This window comes from Momordica charantia, unplaced genomic scaffold, assembly GCF_013281855.1.
Source record: "Momordica charantia cultivar OHB3-1 unplaced genomic scaffold, Mcharantia_2.0 BLBB01000021.1, whole genome shotgun sequence".
Lineage (NCBI taxonomy): Eukaryota > Viridiplantae > Streptophyta > Magnoliopsida > Cucurbitales > Cucurbitaceae > Momordica > Momordica charantia.
Genome location: NW_028275177.1, coordinates 10219 through 31805, shown reverse-complemented (window position 1 = coordinate 31805; position 21587 = coordinate 10219). Strand labels below are relative to the sequence as shown.

The following is a 21587-nucleotide window of genomic DNA, read 5'->3' as shown; positions in this document are numbered from 1 at the left end:
TGCTCTTGAGGCCGCCCAGAGTTCGAAACCTACCACCCCTACCGTGGCAGGGCCTGCCTCGGAAGATCCAGCCCCAGTGATCGAGCTGGAGTCTTCTGGGGGTCCCTCGAGGGAGAAGCGCCCCAGGGATCAGACCGAGGCGGTGGACGCCCCGCCTTTGGGTGAGGAGGTGAGGGGGGAAGCCCCTCTGAAGCGAAGAAGGAAGAAAAAGAAGGCGACCTCCCCCTCGGAGGTCGGAGCTTGTAGGGTCTTGCCTGCAAGTTTCGCAGATCGGGTGGACGATCCTGCGGCCAGGATGGGCGGGACGTCCGACGTGATGGCACGGTTCAGAGTTGAGCCGTCAAGTTCCGGGGTGAGGGACCAGGTGTCCCGCATCTCAGCTGCAAGTTTGGACCGCTGCCTAAGGAGGGCGTCCAAATTTGTGAGCGACCCTGGGTCCGTTCTGCAGAGGACCATCGACTACGCCGCCGAGGTAAGACTAGTGTCCCCATTTTTGCTTAATTTCGCCTAACAGGTAGCTCGGTCTAACTTTTACCTTGTACCGTTTCTCAGGCGTTCGTTGCTTCCATTCAATCGGCTCTGGCTGTAAAGGCCGAGCTGGATGGGAGGGAAGTTCTGGCAGCGAGGGAGAAAGAGGAGTTCTCTGCTGCCTTGGAGGCTGCTTCCTCCACCATGAAGGATGAGCTGCTGAAGGCTCACTCTGAGGTGGAGATTTTGAAGGCCGAGGTGGAGTCCCAGGCCGAGCTGCTGAAGAAGGAAGAGGACAGGCGCAAGGCCCAACTCCGAGCTGCCCACACTATCACCAGGGGCTTGGAGAAGGAGAAGTTCCAGCTCCTGAAGGAGAAGGACGACATGCTCCAGGCGCTTGAAGTGAAGGATAAGGAGCTGGAGCATGCGACTGCCGAGCTGGAGACGGCGAAGGAGCGCCTCAGCAATGGAGTCCTATTGGAGGAATCGTTTAGGCAACATCCTGACTTCGATGGATTTGCCAAAGACTTTTCTGACGCGGGCTTCAAGTTCCTCATGAAGGGCATTGCTTCCGACATGCCCGACCTTCAGATCGATCTCAGCGGTCTGAAAAGGAGGTATGCCGAGAAGTGGGCGTCTGGGCCTGGCGGCACCCCTGGCCCCCAAGCGTTGGTGGATCAGTATGTCAGAGATCTGGACTCTGACTACTCCGATCTCGAAGAGGACCAGGTCGGCGCCACTCAAGAGGGCGCTCCTCAAGCAGGCTCTTAGGCGACCACCCTTCACGAGGCTTTTCGATGTCCTTCTCTTTTGTTTTCTTTTTGTCAGGGCAGAGCTGCAAGGTCTATAAGCCTTGGCTCTGCTCTCCATTAATGAAGAAGCTTTCATTTGTTTTTACTTTGCTGTCTTCCTTTCTTTGCTAAAGCCAATGTCACCTCGCACCTCTTGCTTTTGAGGTCGCGCCTTCAATTAAAATAATTGAAAGTTTGAATTTGAATCTCTTAATGTTCAATGCATTGCACCAACTCTGGATTTGTTAACATCTCACCCTTAACTTAAAAAGGTTAAAAGGCTAAAATCCTAAGTCCGTAGCTATTCTTCATATCGCCCCTCGTACCCTCAAGTTCGGAGGCTTGATCATTTTGAACTTTTCACATCGCCCTTTTGCCTTGAAGGTTTGAATTTTAAGTTCGTCAGTGGTTTTGGCATCGCACCTCGTACCCCTAGGCTTCGGAGGATTGAATTTGAACCAGCTGCTGGAATGTGATCGCGTGGGAGTCCGTGGCCCCCATTTAATTTCTGGTCGAACTCGGAAGCATGAAATTAAATCATCACATTTATTCCGATCATAATTCTTTTGGAACAGTCTTTACAGATTCATTGAAAATCCTTTTGGCATTTCAAGGATAATAACGCTTCAGGTGCTCCGCGTTCCACGGGTGCGCGAGGACGTCTCCTTTCAGATCGGCCAATATGTACGTCCCAGGTCGGACTATGCCCTTGATCTCAAACGGGCCCTCCCAGGCCGGATCAAGGGCACCCACATGCGTTTGGACCCTCCTTAAGACCAGATGTCCGACCTGAAAGGCCCGAGGTCGAACGCGGGCATTGTAATGTCTGGCCATTCTGCCCTGATATTCCGCCAGGCGTAGCTGGGCCATTGCTCTTCTTTCTTCCAACAAGTCGAGGTTGAGGAGCAACTCTTCCTCATTTGTCGTAGGTTCGTAATGCTCTACTCTGTCAGATGGCATGTCGATCTCAACCGGGACTACAGCTTCGGAGCCGAAGGCCAGGGAGAACGGGGTCTCACCCGTCGACTCTCGTTGGGTGGTCCGGAACGACCATAGAACCTCTAGTAGCTCCTCGGCCCACCTGCCTTTCTTGGAGTCCAGTCTAAGTTTGATGCCTCGCTTGATGATCTTGTTGACTGCCTCCACCTGCCCATTTGCTTGCGGATGTGCGGGGGACGAGCTAAGATGACTTATGCCAAGTTTGCTGCAAAAGTCTTTGAACTTGGCGTTGTCAAACTGCTTCCCATTGTCTGTCACTATGCCCTGCGGTATACCAAAGCGACATATGATATTCGTCCATACGAAGGACGTGACTCTGGATTCCGTTATGTGGGAGAGCGCCTCGGCCTCGGCCCACTTGGTGAATTAATCCACAGCGAACTTGGTCTGGCCCTTGCCCAAAGGGAAAGGACCAATGATATCTATCCCCCACTGCGCGAATGGCCACGGGGCCGAGATCGAGGTGAGCAGCTCGGGAGGTTGGTGGATTATGGTTCCGTAGCGTTGGCAATTGTCGCAAGTTCTAACGAACTTCTTGGCGTCCTGGCTGAGGGTCGGCCAATAGTATCCTTGTCGGATCACTTTGGCTGACAGCGACCGGGCGCCTGAGTGATTGCCGCACACTCCTTCGTGGATCTCTCTGAGGACGTACAGGCCCTCTTCAGGGGTTAGGCATCTCAATAGAGGCAGGGAAAAGCCACGTCGGTACAATGCCCCATCTCGGACCACGAACCGAGCTGCCCGCCTTGCCAACTTTCTGCGCTCCTTGGGGTCTTGTGGTGAGTTGCCCCTAATGAAGTCCGCGATCGGGTCCATCCATGAAGATTCTGGAGCGCCGATCTCCATCAGATCTGGCTCTGAGATCGAGGGATTATCTAAGATCTCGACGGGGACCGACCTGGCCAGGTCGATCTCGTACGCCGATGCTAACTTGGCCAAGGCGTCAGCATTAGAATTTTCTGCTCGCGGAATCCGGCTTACTTCGTAAGTTCGAAACTGGGCGAGGTACGATCTGACCTTGCCCAAATATTTCTCCATTCGGGTGTCTTTGGCTTGGTACTCGTCCTTGATCTGGCTCACAACCAGCTGGGAGTCACTGAAGACCTTAACACAAGAGGCCCCCAATGCTCTAGCGATTCGCAGGCCGGCAATAAATGCTTCATACTCGGCCTCGTTGTTAGAAGTCCGGAAGCCGAACTGCAAGGCATACTCAAATCGCTCGCCCCCTGGTCCGAGCAAGAGGACCCCGGCTCCGCACCCCTTCTCATTGGAGGATCCGTCGACATAGACTGTCCAAGATAGGTCGGACTCGCTCAGCTCGGAAGGTGGTGTGAGCTCGGCTATGAAATCTGCCGCTGCTTGTCCTTTCAACGCAGTTCTAGGTTCGAACTGGATGTCGTACTCACTTAGCTCTATTGCCCACTTCATTAGGCGTCCAGAAGCTTCCGGCTTATGGAAGATGCTTTTTAGGGGCAAGTTAGTGAGCAGCACCACCGTATGGGCTTGGAAGTATGGTCTGAGCCGTCGGGCCGAGGTGACCAAAGTGAGAGCCAACTTCTCCATCTGAGGGTATCTAGTCTCGGCTTCGGTCATAGCCTTGCTTGTGTAGTAGACCGGGTTTTGCCGCGCTTCCTCTTGCCTGATTAGGACCGAGCTGACGGCACTGTCAGACACTGCTAAGTACAATTGGAGCTTGTCCCCTGGCATGGGCTTCGCGAGCAAAGGTGCCGAACTTAGGTAGCTCTTCAATTGCTGAAACGCTTGCTCGCACTCCGCTGTCCATTCAAACGGCCCTTTCTTTCGTAGGATTTTGAAGAAAGGAAGGCACTTATCTGTCGATCTTGAAACAAACCGGCTCAGGGCCGCAATCCTGCCATTGAGACACTGAAGCTGCTTCAGCGTCTTTGGTGCCTTCATCTCGGTCACGGCTTTAATCTTTTCGGGGTTGGCCTCGATTCCCCGGTTATTCACCATGAAGCCGAGGAATTTTCCCGAAGAGACTCCAAAGGCACACTTAGCGGGGTTGAGCTTCATTTGATATGCCCTCAGAACCTCGAAGGCTTCGGTCAGATCGGAGAGATGCGACTTAGACTGCTTGCTCTTGACAAGCATGTCGTCCACATACACTTCCATATTCCGGCCGATCTGCTTGGCGAACATTTTGTTCACCATTCTCTGGTAGGTCGCTCCTGCGTTCTTTAACCCGAAGGGCATGACCTTGTAGCAGTACATACCTTGGTCTGTTATGAAAGCGGTATGACCTTCATCTGGGACATGCATCTTGATTTGGTTGTACCTAGAGTAGGCGTCCATGAAGGTGAGCAGTTCGTGCCCGGCTGTGGCGTCCACGAGTTGATCAATCCTCGGCAGTGGGAAGCAATCTTTCGGGCATGCCTTATTTAAGTTCGTAAAATCTACGCACATTCTCCACTTGCCGTTAGATTTTTTAACTAATACAACATTGGAGAGCCACTCGGGATACGAAATTTCTCTTATGTATTCAGCTTTCAAAAGTTTGTTAACTTCCTCAACAATTACATCACTCTTCTCCTTGTTTATAGGTCTTCTCTTTTGTTTCACAGGTCGGAATGATGGATCTATGCTGAGGCGATGCGTCATAATTCGCGGGTCAATGCCAGGCATGTCCTCATGGGACCACGCAAAGACGTCCGAGTTGGATCTGAGGAAGTGGATTAGCTCCTCTCTGTCGGTGGCCCCCAGCTTGGTTCCTATGCTTACCTGCTTCTCGGGACTAAGCAGAGGAACAAGCTCGAGCTCCTCAGTGGGTGCGGCAAACTCCTTCCTCGGCAAGTCGGCCTCGAACTCGAGCTTCTCATCCCTACCGGCGAGAGTTTCGAGGGCGCAGACCGATGAGCCTTTGAGTGCGGAGGCATAACACTCCCTCGAAGCGGTCTGTTCACCTCGGACCGTGCCCACGCCATTGGGGGTGGGATACTTCAAAACTTGATGAAGTGTTGAGGGAATGGCCCGAAATGAGTGGATGATGGGTCTCCCAAAGATGGCGTTATAGGCCGATCTACCGTCAATTACCACGAACTCGGCCATTTGAGTGACCCGAGTTCGGTCCTGCCCCAGCGTGACCGGCAAGTCGATGCAACCCTCTGGGATGACCGATTCTCCAGAGAACCCAACCAGCGGTGTCGGGCTTCTCTTCAATTGCGACCTCGTCCATCCCAAGGCGAGGTAGGTCGGTAAGGACAGGATGTTAGCGGATGCGCCCCCGTCTACCAGCACTCTCCTGACCACCACATGATCAATCAAGGGAGCAATCACAAGTGCATCATTGTGGGGCAGGTGGACCTCCTCCAAGTCTGCACCGTCGAAGGTGATTAGGCAGGTCGGCCCCTGCTCCCTGATGATGCACACCTCGCGCCTGGCTGCACGGGCTAACTCCTTTCTTTTATGTCCGGACTGACCCCCGCTTGGCCCTCCAAAAATGGTATGGATGACCGCAGGTCGGTCGGTGCGCCGGGGTGACGTCCTTGAACGCTTTCGCTCTTCCTTTTTCTCTGCTGAGCTGGTCCTGGGCTTTCCCACAAACTTCTTGAAGTAGCCATCTTGAATTAGATCCTCAATTTGGCGCTTCAACTCCCAGCAGTCCGACGTGTTGTGGTCGTGCTCCCGATGGAAGCGGCAATACTTGTCCTTGCTGCGCCACTCTTGGGCTCCCCGAAGTTTCTCAGGACGCTTGAGTAGTTTTTCCATTCCAGACTCCTCGATGTTCGTTAGGATCTCGGAAATTGGAATCATGGTCGGGGTGAAGCGCTCGTAAGGTCGGCTCCTGGTAGGTCCGCTCTCAGCCCTTCGATACTCAGCTCGGCCGCTGGAAAAGGATCCCTTGTCCTTGGACTTGGGATCTGCCCTTTCTACATCTTTTCCACTTCTGCCCCGGCCGATCTTTCGCTCCGGTCGGCCTGTTTTGGTTCGGAGGAGCTCCTGTCCATCGATGACTTTCTTCGCCTTCTGAAGCACCTCGGCGAAGGTGGCCGGGGCCTCCTCCCCAAGTTTCACCGTGAGGGCTTCGTCGGCTAGACCGGTGAGGAAATAGCACATGGCCGAGTCATCGGAGCAGTGTGCAACCTTCAACTGCTCCTCCTGGAATCTGGTGACATATTCCCGCAGTGTCTCACCCTCCTTCTGCCTGATGGTGGCGAGATGGGTTGCTGTCTTTTTGTCATAGTGCCGAGAAGAGAACTGGGCGAGGAACTCCCTTCTCAGCTGAGAGTAGGTCGAGATCGACCTGGCTGGCAGTCTCCGATACCACAATCGCGCGCTGCCAGTAAGCGTGATCTGAAAGGCGCGGCATTTGATTGCGTCTGATGCCACTTGGAAGTCCATGAGGCCTTCAAAGACCTCAACATAGTCCTTGGGGTCCTTCGTCCCATCATAAGGCTTCACAGTAGGAGCTTTGAACTTCGGAGGGATTGGTGCTTCCAAAACATCCGAGGTGAAAGGCGATTCTCCCAAGTCGCCATCGTTCAGTGAGTCGTCTTTCTGCTCACATTTGGCCTTTAAGGCCTCCACCTGAGCATCGAGCTCGCCCCTCAGCTGGTCGAACTCCTCCCTTGTGATTATCCCTACGGGATTGTGAGAGGATTCAGCCTGCTGGTTGGAGCTCCTGTGTGAGCGGGATGGTGACTGCCCTTTTCGGAGAGACGAGCCTCTCTTTCTGTTGAGATGCTCACGGAGGTCTCCCCTCTGGCGAGTGTACCCCTCGCTCTCGTTGTCTTCGGGACGTTCCTCCTCGGCTGGGCCGAGGTGGGAACCCCTTTGCTCGCGTACGTCCACGCGCATCACTCGATTTTCAGATCGGGACCCTGCGCCTGCAGCTAGCATCATTTCGTTATACATTTCCTCCATGGAGCGCATTTGTGTGCGCATTGCCTCCATCTCTCTCTGGAGCGCATCAAAGTTCTCGCTTGTTGGAGCCGGGGCTGGACCCCGGGCGCCCTTCTTAGAGGTCCCACCTCGGCCACGGGTGGCCTTGGACGTCCTCGGGTGCGCAGGCGGTAGGGCAGGCGCAGTGATCCGTGCCGACCTGCGGAGGGGTTCCGTTGCTAGGCTGTCGTGACCTTGCCCCTCTACCACTGCTGCTCCGACCTCCCTCTGGTGGGCATCGCTGGCAGCTAAAGTTCTTCGATCTGTCGTATTGGTCGAGTTCGCTGGTTGAACCATGTTCGCTCGCGTGTTGGTTTAAAAGAATTGGGATGACTGAGATTGTCGTTCCCCACAGACGGCGCCAAATGTTTATGCAAGGATATGCACAACAGTGTATTTCAGATTGCAGCTCGAACTCGGCCTCCGGACCGATCTGAATACTTGGGCGGACCTGCACAAAAAGGTGAGCACTCTGACGATCAAGTCAGTATAAGTCGGATTCCCAGTTTAGTTCGAGGTCAGAATCTTCGTACCTGATCGTGGAGTGAGGCCCTCTACTTATGGGTGGTAGTCCCTCTAATCTCGCGACGGTTACATTCGATAATCTCGGGACCGTCAGTTACACCCGGTAATCTCGGGACCGACGGTTACGCCCGATAATCACGCCGCTGACTGTTACTCACATCGGCCCCTACCGAGCTCCCCTGTAGGTCGGACCTGGGCCAGGTTCACCTCGGCCCTCATTCTTAGCATTTGTCGACGTTAGTGGCGGCCATCTCGGCTATCCGAGCTGGGCATGACTCATGAGCCATCTTGGAGCACCAATAGGGGTCCTCCACGTGTCCAGGGTATTCCCTTCCCCAAACACACTTGGTTTTGGATAAATAGATGGAATTATGAGGAAATATATATGTTTTATAGGGAAAAAGGAAGGAAAAAGCAGCAATGCACCTACTGCAGATGACACATAGGCTATCTTAAAGCTAGCAGCAATGCGTCTGGCGCATCGCCAACACTCCAGATACTTCAGCAATGCGCCTGGCGCATTCTCCACCTACAAATAAGGGCTTTTGTTGACCGGGCAGTTAGAAGAAATCTCAACCCATCCATTGATCCGTGCAACCAAATGCTGTTAAGCCCCATTGTAGCTCCTCCACTCAAATACCCAAGATTTTCTCCACAACTTGCAAGGTTTAGCTTATGAATACCAAGTTCCATCAAGCTTCAAAGGGGGAGCTCACTTGACATTTAAATTCCAGCTTGCTTTCTCTCTAGAATTTATGCTTTTATAATTTGTTTTGTCTTTAATTGTGTTCAACATTCCTAGAATTATTTTTATTGCAATTCCTTTTTGTTGTTATCATTTTCTTTAGATTTTGGTTCTCGATTTTAATTTAGCTATTGTAATTACTCTTAACTTAATATGACATTTTATTTCACTCCATTTCTTATTATTTCTATTTTTCATGTTTCTATGAGTAGCTAATTTGCTTTTTCAACCCTCCTACGAATGACTTAGTTTCCATCATTTTAATTACATCTATCAGATAGCACGGCGTTTACGCTAAATATGCTTATCTTGATTGAGTTAATTAATCTAGTTGATTTTACTTGCTGGCCACTTGTTTAAATTACAACAGTGGAGTTTAATTCTGAAAAGGTTAGAGTCAATGGAGTTCATCAAGACAAAATGGGAAGTTACTTAGACATAAGAACTTAAACAAGATCCTAGACATAGGCTCTCTTATCCATTAAACGTAAGTTGGAGTTTTAATTACTTAGGATTCTTCTAGTATTTTACAGACATGTTTTAAATACTGGCCTAATCTTCTAAACAAACCAAAAGCGGTATGGAATAGGAGTTGAACCAGTTTGCAATTAGAGAGTAAATTTAGTATGAGATTCTGATAGGTGTAATTCATTTCTCTTCAAACTAGTCAGTAGTATGAGGGTTGGTTTCAAAATTCTATTTTATTAAATTATAAAACGTGCATTTCAACCAATCAATTATTTTTATTCCCAAACTCGATTGCTCATTCCAACAATTTACAAAATCAATTTTAAAAGAAAACTAGTCCCTGTGGAGACGAACTTGGAATATTTCCAGATTATTACTTGTGACAGTGTGCACTTGCACTCGTCCCTCTTGCTATTAAGCAGAGGCGCAACACCTTCCAACATGAATAATACCATAGGAAACCAAATGCGAGGAACTATATAGCCTCAGCTAAGAAACTTTGTAAAGGAGAGATAAGTATTAAAACGCCAATAAGCATAAACTCAAGAAGATGTTGTAGCATAGAAGAGAAGGAAAGAAAACGTTGATTATGTCATAGAGAGAAGCTTGCAATATAATACTGTGCTCCAATCATTTAACAACAAAAATCCAATCTTTAGACAAATTCATTTCTTTCATAGACATCATTTCTTCACGAGGCATTATGGTTGACACAACCATATGGTAAATTATTTTGGAATAAAATGGTCCATTTATTACATACATATGGTACTTTTTTCCTCCTATGAATATAAACCCAAGTTGAGATTGAGAGATCAAAAAATCAAGAAATCAAGCATGGTAAAATTTCCCCTACTATGGATATAACAGAGCCCATCTCATTGTGAGTGGATTTCTCACTCAACTACTATGTAAAGTCTAAGTGATATAACACTTTCCAAAGAATGAGCTCTCTTTATTCTACTTCCAATGAAGTTAGATATAAACCTTGAATTAGCACTAAGAAATTTTAGTTTATTTCAAAATCCAGCACACTAGAATGCATCATCAAGGAGATTTGAGAAGTCATAGAATCTACGGAATTAATAGGTTTCATTCATTGTTGATAGTTGTGCCTCTCAAATTAACTTCCATAACTCCGATTGCCTTCATCAAAATTAGATAAATCATGCATTGGGATTTTGAAGGCAAACAATAAGATAATTCATGCATGATTTTTCCCATATGCCATATCAAAACAATTAAATATTAGCACAAGTAGTCAATATAATTGATGAGATTCCAGCATAAGGGAGTCCAATATTAAGATATTACTTGGCAATATTAAACTGAAACTCTCCGGTCGAAACAATGCAATGTATAATATCACTAGTTATACCATATAATACAGAGTAGGGCATAATGTTGACCGACAAAATCAATCCTTAATAACTAAAAAGTAAGAATAGAAACAAATGAAATATGAATTTCTCATCACAATAAATCCATGTCCAACCGAGAAATCGACCAACTCATGTGTAGAATGCAGGAAAATGTTTGTGCCATATGATAAACATACACAATCAATCATAATCCAGTAAAAATGACAAATCCTACCATTCTGTGAAGGCTTTGACTCGTTATTGGATTTGTTTGTGTTATTTTCTTTGCTGTAAAGAGTACAAATGATCAAGATGTAGTGATTATATACTTCATAAACGGACCCCAAACAAAACCTTGTGTATTACAAAGTATGAACACATGCCTAAGTGGATCGATAAAATAAATAAGCAGTAAAGTAAGAACAAATGAAGCCCTTCAGCAAAGAAAATATGTAGCACCTTAAATGAGAACTTCCAACGGGCAATAGGGTAGTGATATGAACTTTTTAAAAAGAAAACTAAAATAAAATAAAATGGAAGATGAGGAGGAACTGCATGGAACCTAATAAACAAACTTCCTTACCTATACTATCTCAGTTTATTCAAGTTACACAAAACCAACTCGGCAATCCCATCCATAAACTGAACAATTGCAGAATCAAGGCATCATAAATCATTTTAGATAGAATGAACCTAAAACAACGTTTGATTGGCATATTAGCTAATACATTTCATCTCAATGTTGAAAACATCAATTACCAAAATACTGCAAGATTAACAGAATCACCAACCTTCAAATTGTATAACTTCACAAGATTGACCTGAATAAGAATGAAAAATGAAAAATAGGAAGGGGTAGTACTCCAAGATTGACGAATAGCAGCGGTGGTCACGGTAATCAACAGCATTCGAGGTGTTCAGCGACGTTCGCGATGGTAAGCGGTGGTCGTTGGGGTCAGTGGTGGTCGCAGTTTTAAAATTGTCCGGACGTCATTGTCAATTGAAGTGTCGATTCGACCCTCACTGGTGTTGCATTGAACCAATGCCATTTGATTCAACCTCCGACAACGTGCGATTCGACAGGGATTTGCGGTGGTTTGCGGCGTCATGGTGGTCAGCATGCAAGAAGAGAAAGGGATGGTTAGGGATTGTGCATAGTGGTGGTCAGCGTGGAGAAGAGAAAGGGATGGTTAGGGATTTAGGGTTAAGGGGGGTAAAGGAGATTTTTTTTCAGAGGGGTAAAAGATTTTTAGAGAATACATAATAGAATAACAAAATTTAAAACTTAATTCATCTCAATCTAACGAGAGAATGGACTTTAAGTTCTAATTTACCCAAAAATAGATCTCTGAAATTAGAAGATCCAGTAATTTAATTATCCTTAAGGGAAAATCCAAATGCACAATTTAAATCTTAAAATAAAAATAACTCGAAAACTTGGGACGTTACAGAAATCATCTTTCTCAATATCTTCTTCCCCAACATTAGAAGCTTCATCTTTCTCAAAAGAGTCGGGAATTATAATATTTAAAAAAAATATATATTACCGATGCTATTTTAGAATGGTCGGGAATATTAATATGTCCCGACTATTTTTGAAATAGTCGGGAATTGTAATATTTAAAAAAATAAAAAACAATAGCGCCCAACAATTTATTAAAATATTGGTGTAAAGTTCACTATTCAATGTTTTTTTCTAAAAATAGTCGTGAATGGTAATTTTAAAAAATTAAGAAAAATTTTGACCGACTATATAATAAAATAGTCGGGAATAGAAATCTCTCCTTTCTATTTTAAAAATCGTCGGGAGTGGTAATATATAAAAACAAAAATTTACCCGACTGTTAGGCAAAAGCGTCGATAAGAGTAAATTCACCCAGTGTCGATAATAAAAGCGTCGACAATATATTCCTTTCCAAATTATTTTAGTCAATAGTCGGCAGAGTCTCGACTATTATTCTTTAATCAGGAAAAAGATGTTTGCCCAGCGTCGAGAATAAAAGCGTTGGAAAAAACCCATAATTCTTGTAGTGTCGGCAATCGATTATGTAAATTTGCGTCATCTAGGTAACGGATCTTGAACGACGGCACGAGGAAGATAATGAACTTTTGGTTTTTTTAGAAGAACATCAAAAACAGATGAGGAAGAAAGAAATTCGCAAAATGACGTGGTTCGATTTAATTTATTTTAATTGTAATTACCTACAATGAAAAAATGATTACTATATTAATATTATACTTGAACATTTCATAAAATCAGCTTATTTTGTTGGTGTTTGGTGTACACATGTGTCCATAAGTCTCAGTGGTCTTCAGCGTTCAATTCACACAAGTAACTAAATATGTTATCATTATATATATATATATATATATATATATTTTAGAAAAAGAAATATCTACTAAGTTTTTATTTTTCATTTTATTGACTTGTTTCTATTTTCTTTCAAAAAGTTACCATTAATATTCTTAAAAATTTAGACAAGAATCTAATAAAAAAAAACAAATTCTCAAAACTAAGATTTAATTTTGGAAATTTCTATCCAAACTTCAAAATTTTATGTTATAAAGATTTAAAGCTTCATGAACCTAACTAATTCCAATTTAAACTCAAATTAATTCCTAACAATTCGATTAAGTTGATTACCTTTCATTCCGATATAAAAAAATCAAAGTATAATTTAAATGTGAATATTTTATTTACGGAATGCTTGGTAAAACTAGAATTAACTTATATTATTTTTTTATAAAAATATATTAATAGAGGGTTGAAAAAATAATTTAAATTCGTAGGGCTTAAACTCGGGAGCAAAGAGAGGAAGAGCACGATTACGCTAAGCATACCACTATAACAAATACCATCTTCTACTTGTTTCATGCAGTATTTGGGGAAACTATTAAGCATAAATCTATACTCCATGCGACCGAACAATCCCAAAATAATTAATATCGTTAACAAAGCTGCAGTTTTTCCGACAAGAATGAAACGCGCTCAACATCATTTGTTTTTGTATGTCATACATTATCAAGATGATCTAGGTAATTGTCATGAAATACTTAAAATTTTTTTTATTTTCATTGACAATTATAAAATGTCATAAAAGTCTGAAAATTTTCGTAAATTACCATTTTTTCCCACCAAAATCGCACCTCCACCATTCGTGATAGTTTTCCACTGTCATTGAAATTTCGATTTTCGGGACAGTTTTTAACTATCATAAAACTTACAAAATCCGAAAAATAGCGTTTTTTCCCGCCAAAAACGCGCCCCCATCATTTATGATAGTTTTTTTTCATCCAAACTTTTTTACTGTTCACAACTGTCATGGAAGACCAACTTTCTACTAGTGGTGACTTCCCATTGTAGACATTATTCTTAGCTCTCATTGAGGCTGCTAAGCTGTCACAATAAATACATATGACACTTACAGGCTTCGGCCAAGATTGGAATATCTTCAAGAAAGTTTCGAAGTCATTATGCTTCTTCTCCAGCTTTATCAAGAGCTATAAACTCTGATTCCATAATAGATCGTGCTATACACGTCTGTTTTGAAGATTTCCATGACACAACTGCTCCACTTAAGGTAAATATATACCCACTGATTGACTTAGTTTTCATGCTATCAGAGATCCAGTTAGCATCACTAAATTCTTCTAGTAAAGATGGATATTTCGTATAATGCAATCCATAGTCTAAAGTATACTTCAAGTACTTTAAAACTCTGACTAATGCATTCCAATGATCATGCCTAGGATTGCTAGTGTATCTTGCCAATCTTCCTACTGAATATGCAATATCAGGTCTTGTACAATTCATTATGTACATTAAACTACCACAACTCTAGAGTATTCTAGAGAAGATACACCTTCATCATTATTCTTCTTCAACTTATAATTTGAATCAAATGGAGTAACTACTAGCTTACTCTCAAAATGACCAAATTTTATCAACACTTTCTCTATGTAATGAGATTGAGAAAGTATATATCCATTTGGATTTCTTGTTATTTTGATTCCAAGGATAACATCAGCAAGACCAAGGTCTTTCATATCAAAGGTAGAATTCAACATTATTTTAGTGGAATCAATGAGACTTCTACTTGTGCCCATTATCAACATATGATCCACATATAAACAAACAATGACACAATTTTTACCTATGGTTTTAACATAGACACATTTGTCACACTCATTTATCTGAAATCCACTAAATAACATAGTGTGATCAAACTCCTCATGCCATTGTTTGGGTGCTTGTTTCAACCCATAAAGAGACTTGACAAGTTTACAAACCTTATTTTCAAGTCCTTTTACAATAAACCCTTCAGGTTGTTCCATATAGATTTATTCATCTAAATCTCCATTTAAAAATGCAATTTTTACATCCATTTGGTGTATTTCCAAATTTTGTAAAGTTGCTATCGCAATTAACATCCTTATAGATGTAATCCTCGTCACTGGAGAATAGGTATCAAAGAAATCTAGCCCTTCTTTCTGACAATAGCCTTTAGCTACTAAACGGGCTTTATATTTATCAATAGTGCCATCAGCTTTTAGCTTTCTTTTGAAAATCCATTTACTTCCAATTGGTTTACTTCCAGGATGTAAATCAACCAATGCCCATGTATTGTTCTGCAAAATGGATTCTATCTCACTATTGATAGATTCTCTCCAATAAGGTGCATCTGGAGATGACACAGCTTCTTGAAAATTTTGAGGCTCCCCATCTATCATATAAGTTATGAAATCAGGTCCAAAGGAAGTAACTTTCTTAGCTCTTTTGCTTCTTCTAGGTTCGATCTCAGTTTCCTGATCGTTTTGACCTTTCAAAGAGCTAGCCTCATGATTCCTTTTGTTACCATTACCTTTCGGTATTTCTTCTTTAAAAGGAAATATATCCTCAAAGAATTCAGCTTTAATAGATTCCATGACATTATTATGATTAATATCATGTATTTCTGATTTAATCACCAAGAATCTATAAGCAGCACTATGCATAGCATAGCCTATAAAGACACAATTAACTGTCTTAGGTCCAAGTTTTGTCCTTTTTGGTAAAGGAACTTGTACCTTTGCCAAACACCCCCACACTTTCAGTATTTTATACAAGGGTAACTTCTTTTTCCACACTTTATAAGGCGACTTATTAGTCTTCTTATGTGGAATTTTATTTAAGATAAAATTTGCTGTAAGCAAAGCCTCCCCCCACAAATTATAGGGTAAACCTGAACTATTTAACATGCAATTGACCATGTCTTTTAAAGTTCGATTATTTCTTTCAGCTGCACCATTTTGTTGTGGTGTATAAGGTGCCGTAGTTTGATGAATTATACCATTAACTTCACAAAATTCAGAAAGTGATGATGATTCATATTCACCACCTCTATCTAATCTAAGCACCTTTATTTTCCTCTCAAGTTGATTTTCAACTTCTGCCTTATATGTTTTGAAAACATCGAAGGTCTCATTATTACTATGTAATAAATATAGATAACAATATTTACTACAATCATCAATGAATGTGACAAAGTATCTCTTACCAACCCTTGTGGGAGTACTTTTCAAATCACATACATCACTGTGGATTAAATCAAGTAACTCATTACTTTTTTCCACAGATGAAAATGACTTTCTAGAAAACTTTGATTGAACACAAACTTCACATTTGTGTCTATTATCAATGTTAAAGTTAGGCAACAGTCCTAAACTTACCATTCTTTGTAAAGAATGATAATTGACATGCCTTAACCTAGAATGTCATAGATCACACAACTCAACAATATAAGCAGAAGAGTTGTTATTATTATTATTATTCTTGAGCACTTGTGCCTGTACATTCAATTTAAACATGTCATCATTCAGATAGCCCTTTCCCACATACATACCCCCCTTAGTAAGAATAAATTTATCTGACTCAAATACAAGCTTAAACCCATTTTTGTTTCGTAGAGTTCCTGACACAAGATTCTTTCGAATCTCTGGCACATGCCACACATCAGTGAGGGTAAGTATCTTTACAGAAGTCTATTTCAGCAAGACTTTTCCTCTGCCTTCCACTGAAGTTGTTGAAGCATTTCCCATGTACAGTTTATCACTGTCATCTAGCTTCTCATAAGTGGTGAACAGTGATTTGTCCCCACAGACGTGCCTAGTAGCACCAGTATCAATCCACCAGCCTTTGGTGTCAGATGCCATATTTACCTCAGAGATGACAGCAATTAAATTGTCATCTTCAATAGTGTTGGCCTGGTTGTTGGAGCTTTGTTCCTTCTTGTGTCTACAATTTGTAGCTATATGGCCACTTTTGCCATAAACCCAACAGATTGCACGAATGCGCTTGTTAGCGTCATTCCTTGGCCCAAAATTCACATTCTTTGTCTTGGATTGATTCTTTTTCGGATGACGCCTTGAAGCTTCAGCAATATGTGCATTAGCTTCAACTTTACGTGGCTCTTTGTCTCCCTTTCTGTTGTCCTCTTCAATGCGGAGTTTCATAGTAAGATTCTTCATGGACAACTCCTTTCGCTTGTGTTTGAGATAACATTTGAATTCTCTCCAAGCAAGAGGCAATTTCTCAATCACAGCAGCAACTTGAAATGGTTCATTAATGATCAATCCTTCACTTTGCAAATCACTAATGATAATTTGCAATTCTTCTAACTGATTGACTACCAACTTGGTATCAACCATTTTGTAATCTAAGAACTTTCCAACAAGGAATTTCTTAGTACCAGCATCTTCCAACTTATACTTCTTGTCTAATGCCTCCCACAATTGCCTTGAAGTATTAAAGGCATTGCAGTAGACATTATACAAGGTGTCATCTAGGCAACTCAGAATGTAGTTGCGACATAGAAAGTCTGAATGCAACCATGCTTGCTTGGCACTTCAGTTTCAAGAGTGATTGCTTCTAGCGGAGTAGTTGGGCATACCTCCTTTAAGATGTGAGCAAGATTCAAGGTGGTGAGGTAGAAGATCATCTTCTGTTGCCATCTTTTGAAGTTTTCTCCCATGAACTTCTCTGGTTTTTCAGCATGAGATTTGACAATGGTCGATCCCATCATTGAAGGAGCGTTAGCAGAAGTGTTTGCAGCTGTAACGCCCCAGAATTCTCAACATTTCCAAACGGGGACCGTTACTAAGACTACCTAAAATTTTCACTTAAACAAGAAAATTATCTTCACAACAAGACTAAACAATAAAACTACTATGCTTCTTCTGTGCTACTCTGATTCAATACTCACGAGAGCTTGAACAATCAAAACAACAACACTAAAGATTTAAGAGAAACTCAAATCCTTTACAGATAATCCATTTAATTACCAACTTCACATTATCCAAACTCCTTAAGGAAACCTTTACTAATCATAAACCATCCACTAAATGAAAATTAACATCTCGAATGGCAACGAAGCAAAAGCTAACTCAAGTTCGATCAACTTAAACAAATGTATTCATAAGTATCCAAAGAAGATTACAGTCCTGGAGTTCAAGAAGCTAACAAAATTAATGTTCTAAAAAAAATAATGAATTGACCACCTTAAAACATCCTTTAAACCATAAAACTAAACAAAACCAACCACTAACAACTCAACTACAAGATGAAATAACTGCAACTATCCTAACTAAAAGAATTAAATACACGCAGCACAGCTAATGGTCTTTCCAATCAAGCCTCCTCCTCGCCACCACCATTCCAAAGAGTAACCCTGTTACCTATAAAGTCTAGTGAGAAAAATAAGGGGTGAGTACACCCACGGTACCCAGTAAGCATTACATATTTGAAGGGTCACGCACAAACAGCATGCTATGCAAAGAATCCACACATCATGCTTATCAATAACTTCAAGCTTTAAGTAAAAAGAAACATATTAAAAGAAGCAGTTTATGCATAAGTTTAACTAAACATGCACCATGCATGTCAAACTCATCCTTACATCTAAACTCACTAATTCTCTTTCCTAGTTTCTCCAAGACTTACTCCTTCAAGTCGAATCTACCCCTGACCTCGCATAGCCAAGACATCCACACTTCTCCACGGTACTCGACGTTGGACCTTGACATTTATCCCCAAGGCCTCAACTACTACCAAACGTAATGGTCCGTAGCCTCCAAGCAACTCCTAACCTATCACACTATGTTAGTCCTCCAAGTCTAACTCCTCAAGTAGTATCGGCCCTTGCCATTTATCCCCAAGGCTTCAAACTGTGCATCACATTATATTAGTCCTCCAAGTCTAACTCCTCGAATCGTATCGGCCCTTGCCATTTATCCCCAAGGCCCGACACTCATCTACAGAGGCTTGGCGTTCGACCTTGCCATTTATCCCCAAGGCTTCAAACTGTGCATCGACCCTTGACATTTATCCCCAAGGTATCGACGACTACTCAACGTATTGGTCCTTGACCGCCACCACGTTAAGACCCAATACTAATTCAACAAAATAGAATCACTGTGCCGACCCCCGACCCTTTGTACCTGAAGCCTCGACACTCATCTCTACCAAGTTGGGGTATCGATCCTCGACCTTTGCACCTGGAGCCTCGATACCCAACTAGTGACGTGCCAGCTTTTTTGGCCCTGTTAGTTCTCCATTTACTGTATTACATCCCGAAACTCTCACCAGAGTCCTACTACATACTTTCTAGGCCATGACCCATGCAGCACTCAACTCACAATAAAACCAGCATGCTTCCAGAACAAAAAACAGTAAGCTAAAAATGAGATGACAGGTCTACATGCATGCGCAACACAACAGATTTCTCTCATATTATTTCATTATGCTTTTATGAACACAACCATATAACGATAAAACCATTCATAATCCATAATGCTTTCAGAAATCCCACTAAGCATCAAATCCAACAATGCAAAGCAAATCAATTATAAACAACCAGAACCAACATGATTTCATTCAACTAGTTATAATCATTAGCCAATATTCACTAAGACACAATCAACTTACATATTAATAAATAATAAACACACCGAAAGCACCAAACAATTCATACATATTCATACAACAAACATCCCCCGAGTAAAAACTACTTACACACTCTCAATGTTCCTAATTCTTCGGTTGATTCGGCACCTAGGCATTTAAACAAAAAAAAAAACAGCATGTCAAGAAGACAGTTTCAGTCATAAAAATCAGTTATAAGGAGGGTTCGAAAGGTCCGTTACCACAAAAACGATTTCGTTTGAGGGGGGGTAACTCATCTAACTCGAGCAAGGGTGGGTAACGTAGATCGGGTTTCAAACGGGTGTGGGTAAGTGCCAAACACCACAAAACTGCTGCTGTCCACGTTTTGCAGCAGAGGAACGCGTCGAAACAACTTCCAACGACTTCGTTTTGCTATCCGTTACTACAAAACGACTTCGCTTAGGTGTGGGTAACTCTTATCTAACTCGAGCAAGGGTGGGTAACGTAAATCAGGCTTCGAACGGGTGTGGATAAGGACCAAACACCATGAAACTACTGCTGTCCACGTTTTGCAGCAGAGGAACGCATCGAAACAACTTCCAACGACTTCGTTTTGCTATCCGTTACTACAAAACGACTTCGTTTAGGTGTGGGTAACTCTTATCTAACTCGAGCAAGGATGGGTAACGTAAATCGGTCTTCGAACGGGTGTGGTTAAGCACCAAACACCACGAAACTGCTGCTGTCCACGTTTTGCAGTAGAGGAACGCGCCGAAACAACTTCCAACGACTTTGTTTTGCTGTCCGCTACCACAAAACGACTTCACTTATATGTGGGTAGCTTAGATCTAGTTCGGATAGGTGTGGGTAAGGGTCGAATATCGCCGGAATGAAGAAAAACACTACCAAAAACACTGCTGTCGGTGACGCCGTCTGCTGCCATTGCCTGTGATGCCGATCGCCGCCGCTACCTCGCCGAAGAAAACAAAGAGAGGGGGGGCGGCTGAAACAAATGGAGAAGAAAGAGATGTGGGGTAGCTTAGGGTTTCCTTTCCTTTATTTTTGTTTTAATTTACATTCTTTTTCTTTTAAAAACTAAAAGCCCAATCCCTTATTCTTAAAGGAGGCCCAACTAGATAACACAATGGCCCAAAACAATAAGCCCAATAATTATACTTTAGAAATCAAATAAAACCCACAACAACCCGAAATAAAATAGTTAATTGAAACTCTAAAACCCAAGAATAATAATCCACAGAAAAAGTAGAATTTAGGAAAAAAAAATCCTAAAACCCGTGAATTTAAGATTTAACTAAAAAATCTCCTATACAGGTCGAGAACTTAAATTATCTTAATCCAATGAAATTAAACTTAATTCTAATTTAGCCAAAAATTAGAATTTCAAAATTATAAAATCCAAGAATTAAAGTTATCAGCTTAGGGAAAAATCCAAAGACACTATTTATCTCTTAAAATAAACGAGTCAGAGAACGCGGGGCATTACAGCAGCCATCAGTTAATTGTCTTCAGATTGTTGGGTAAATACACGTTGTATATGTAAACTAAATAACACTAGCAACAATTTACAAGTAACTAGCTACAAAGGATACAAATTCGAATGACTTGACAAACACCAAACTTGATAAATATAGTCAAGGCACGCTTCAATAGCACTGACTTAAAGACAATTATTTGCTCTACACAAGTTGCTAGCAGACTACTGCGATCGTCTCAGCAGGATACAACGACTAACTCCTACAGAACTGCAACCTCAATCTACTCGGATCTGGTAGAACTCTTAGACACTTGCTCTCAACACAAACAAGAACAAGAACTCAAAAAGAATAGAGAATTTTTGTGATAGGAGGAAAATACTCAATTAAGGTATGCTTGGATATCTCAAAATGAAGGAAACACAACTATATATAGTTGTCCAAACATGTAACCTATCACACAAAATTAAACACATACGTAACCTTTTTTCATATGTTACATGTGTAAATTTAACATATATAAAGTTACAAATTAACAAAATAAAGAAACAACTTTTCCATTTAAATAAATAACTCCAAATTTAATATTAAAAGAAACAAAACCACAAACATATTCACAACGTATATGTGAATAAGTTTCTTACACTTTCTTTCACGCCTTTAAATCCAACAAGAAACTCAAGATAATGACTTAAACAAGATACCAAATTTGTTCCAATCAATGATATATCAATTTCCATCCAATTATACCAATAGTTAAAAAAATGTACCAAAGATATACCAATTGTTGAAAAGAATAAATCAATTTGTTGAGAAAAAAAAAAGTATCAATTTTAAACAATGAAAGCAAACAATTCTACTAATTAACAAATAGGGATTCAAGAAATTAAACAAATAAGCTATTAGAACTCTCCTTAT

At 42.1% G+C, this 21587-nt stretch overlaps 1 protein-coding gene and 1 long non-coding RNA gene across 2 annotated transcripts; one reads left to right on the top strand and one right to left on the bottom strand.

Annotated features, from left to right (window-relative positions):
• Positions 1-295: 295 nt before the first annotated feature.
• Positions 296-1258, top strand: LOC148207939 (uncharacterized). Its single transcript, XM_088118187.1, has 2 exons — positions 296-472; positions 553-1258. The coding sequence occupies exons 1-2, from the start codon at positions 296-298 to the stop codon at positions 1237-1239; spliced, it is 864 nt and encodes a 287-aa protein (XP_087974313.1). The 3' UTR covers positions 1240-1258.
• A 16416-nt stretch (positions 1259-17674) lies between these two features.
• Positions 17675-20226, bottom strand: LOC111025652 (uncharacterized). The gene is made up of 3 exons (XR_015787565.1): positions 19437-20226; positions 19306-19344; positions 17675-17978 (listed from the first exon to the last, which is right to left on the bottom strand). It is a non-coding gene; the product is annotated as an uncharacterized LOC111025652 (long non-coding RNA).
• Between the last annotated feature and the right edge of the window lie 1361 nt (positions 20227-21587).

Excerpts from the sequence above, each read along its gene's own strand:
- LOC148207939 (XM_088118187.1), top strand. The coding sequence starts at position 296 with ATGGGCGGGACGTCCGACGTGATGGCACGGTTCAGAGTTGAGCCGTCA. Across the intron at positions 473-552 it reads CCATCGACTACGCCGCCGAG|GCGTTCGTTGCTTCCATTCA; the intron begins GTAAGACTAGTG and ends ACCGTTTCTCAG.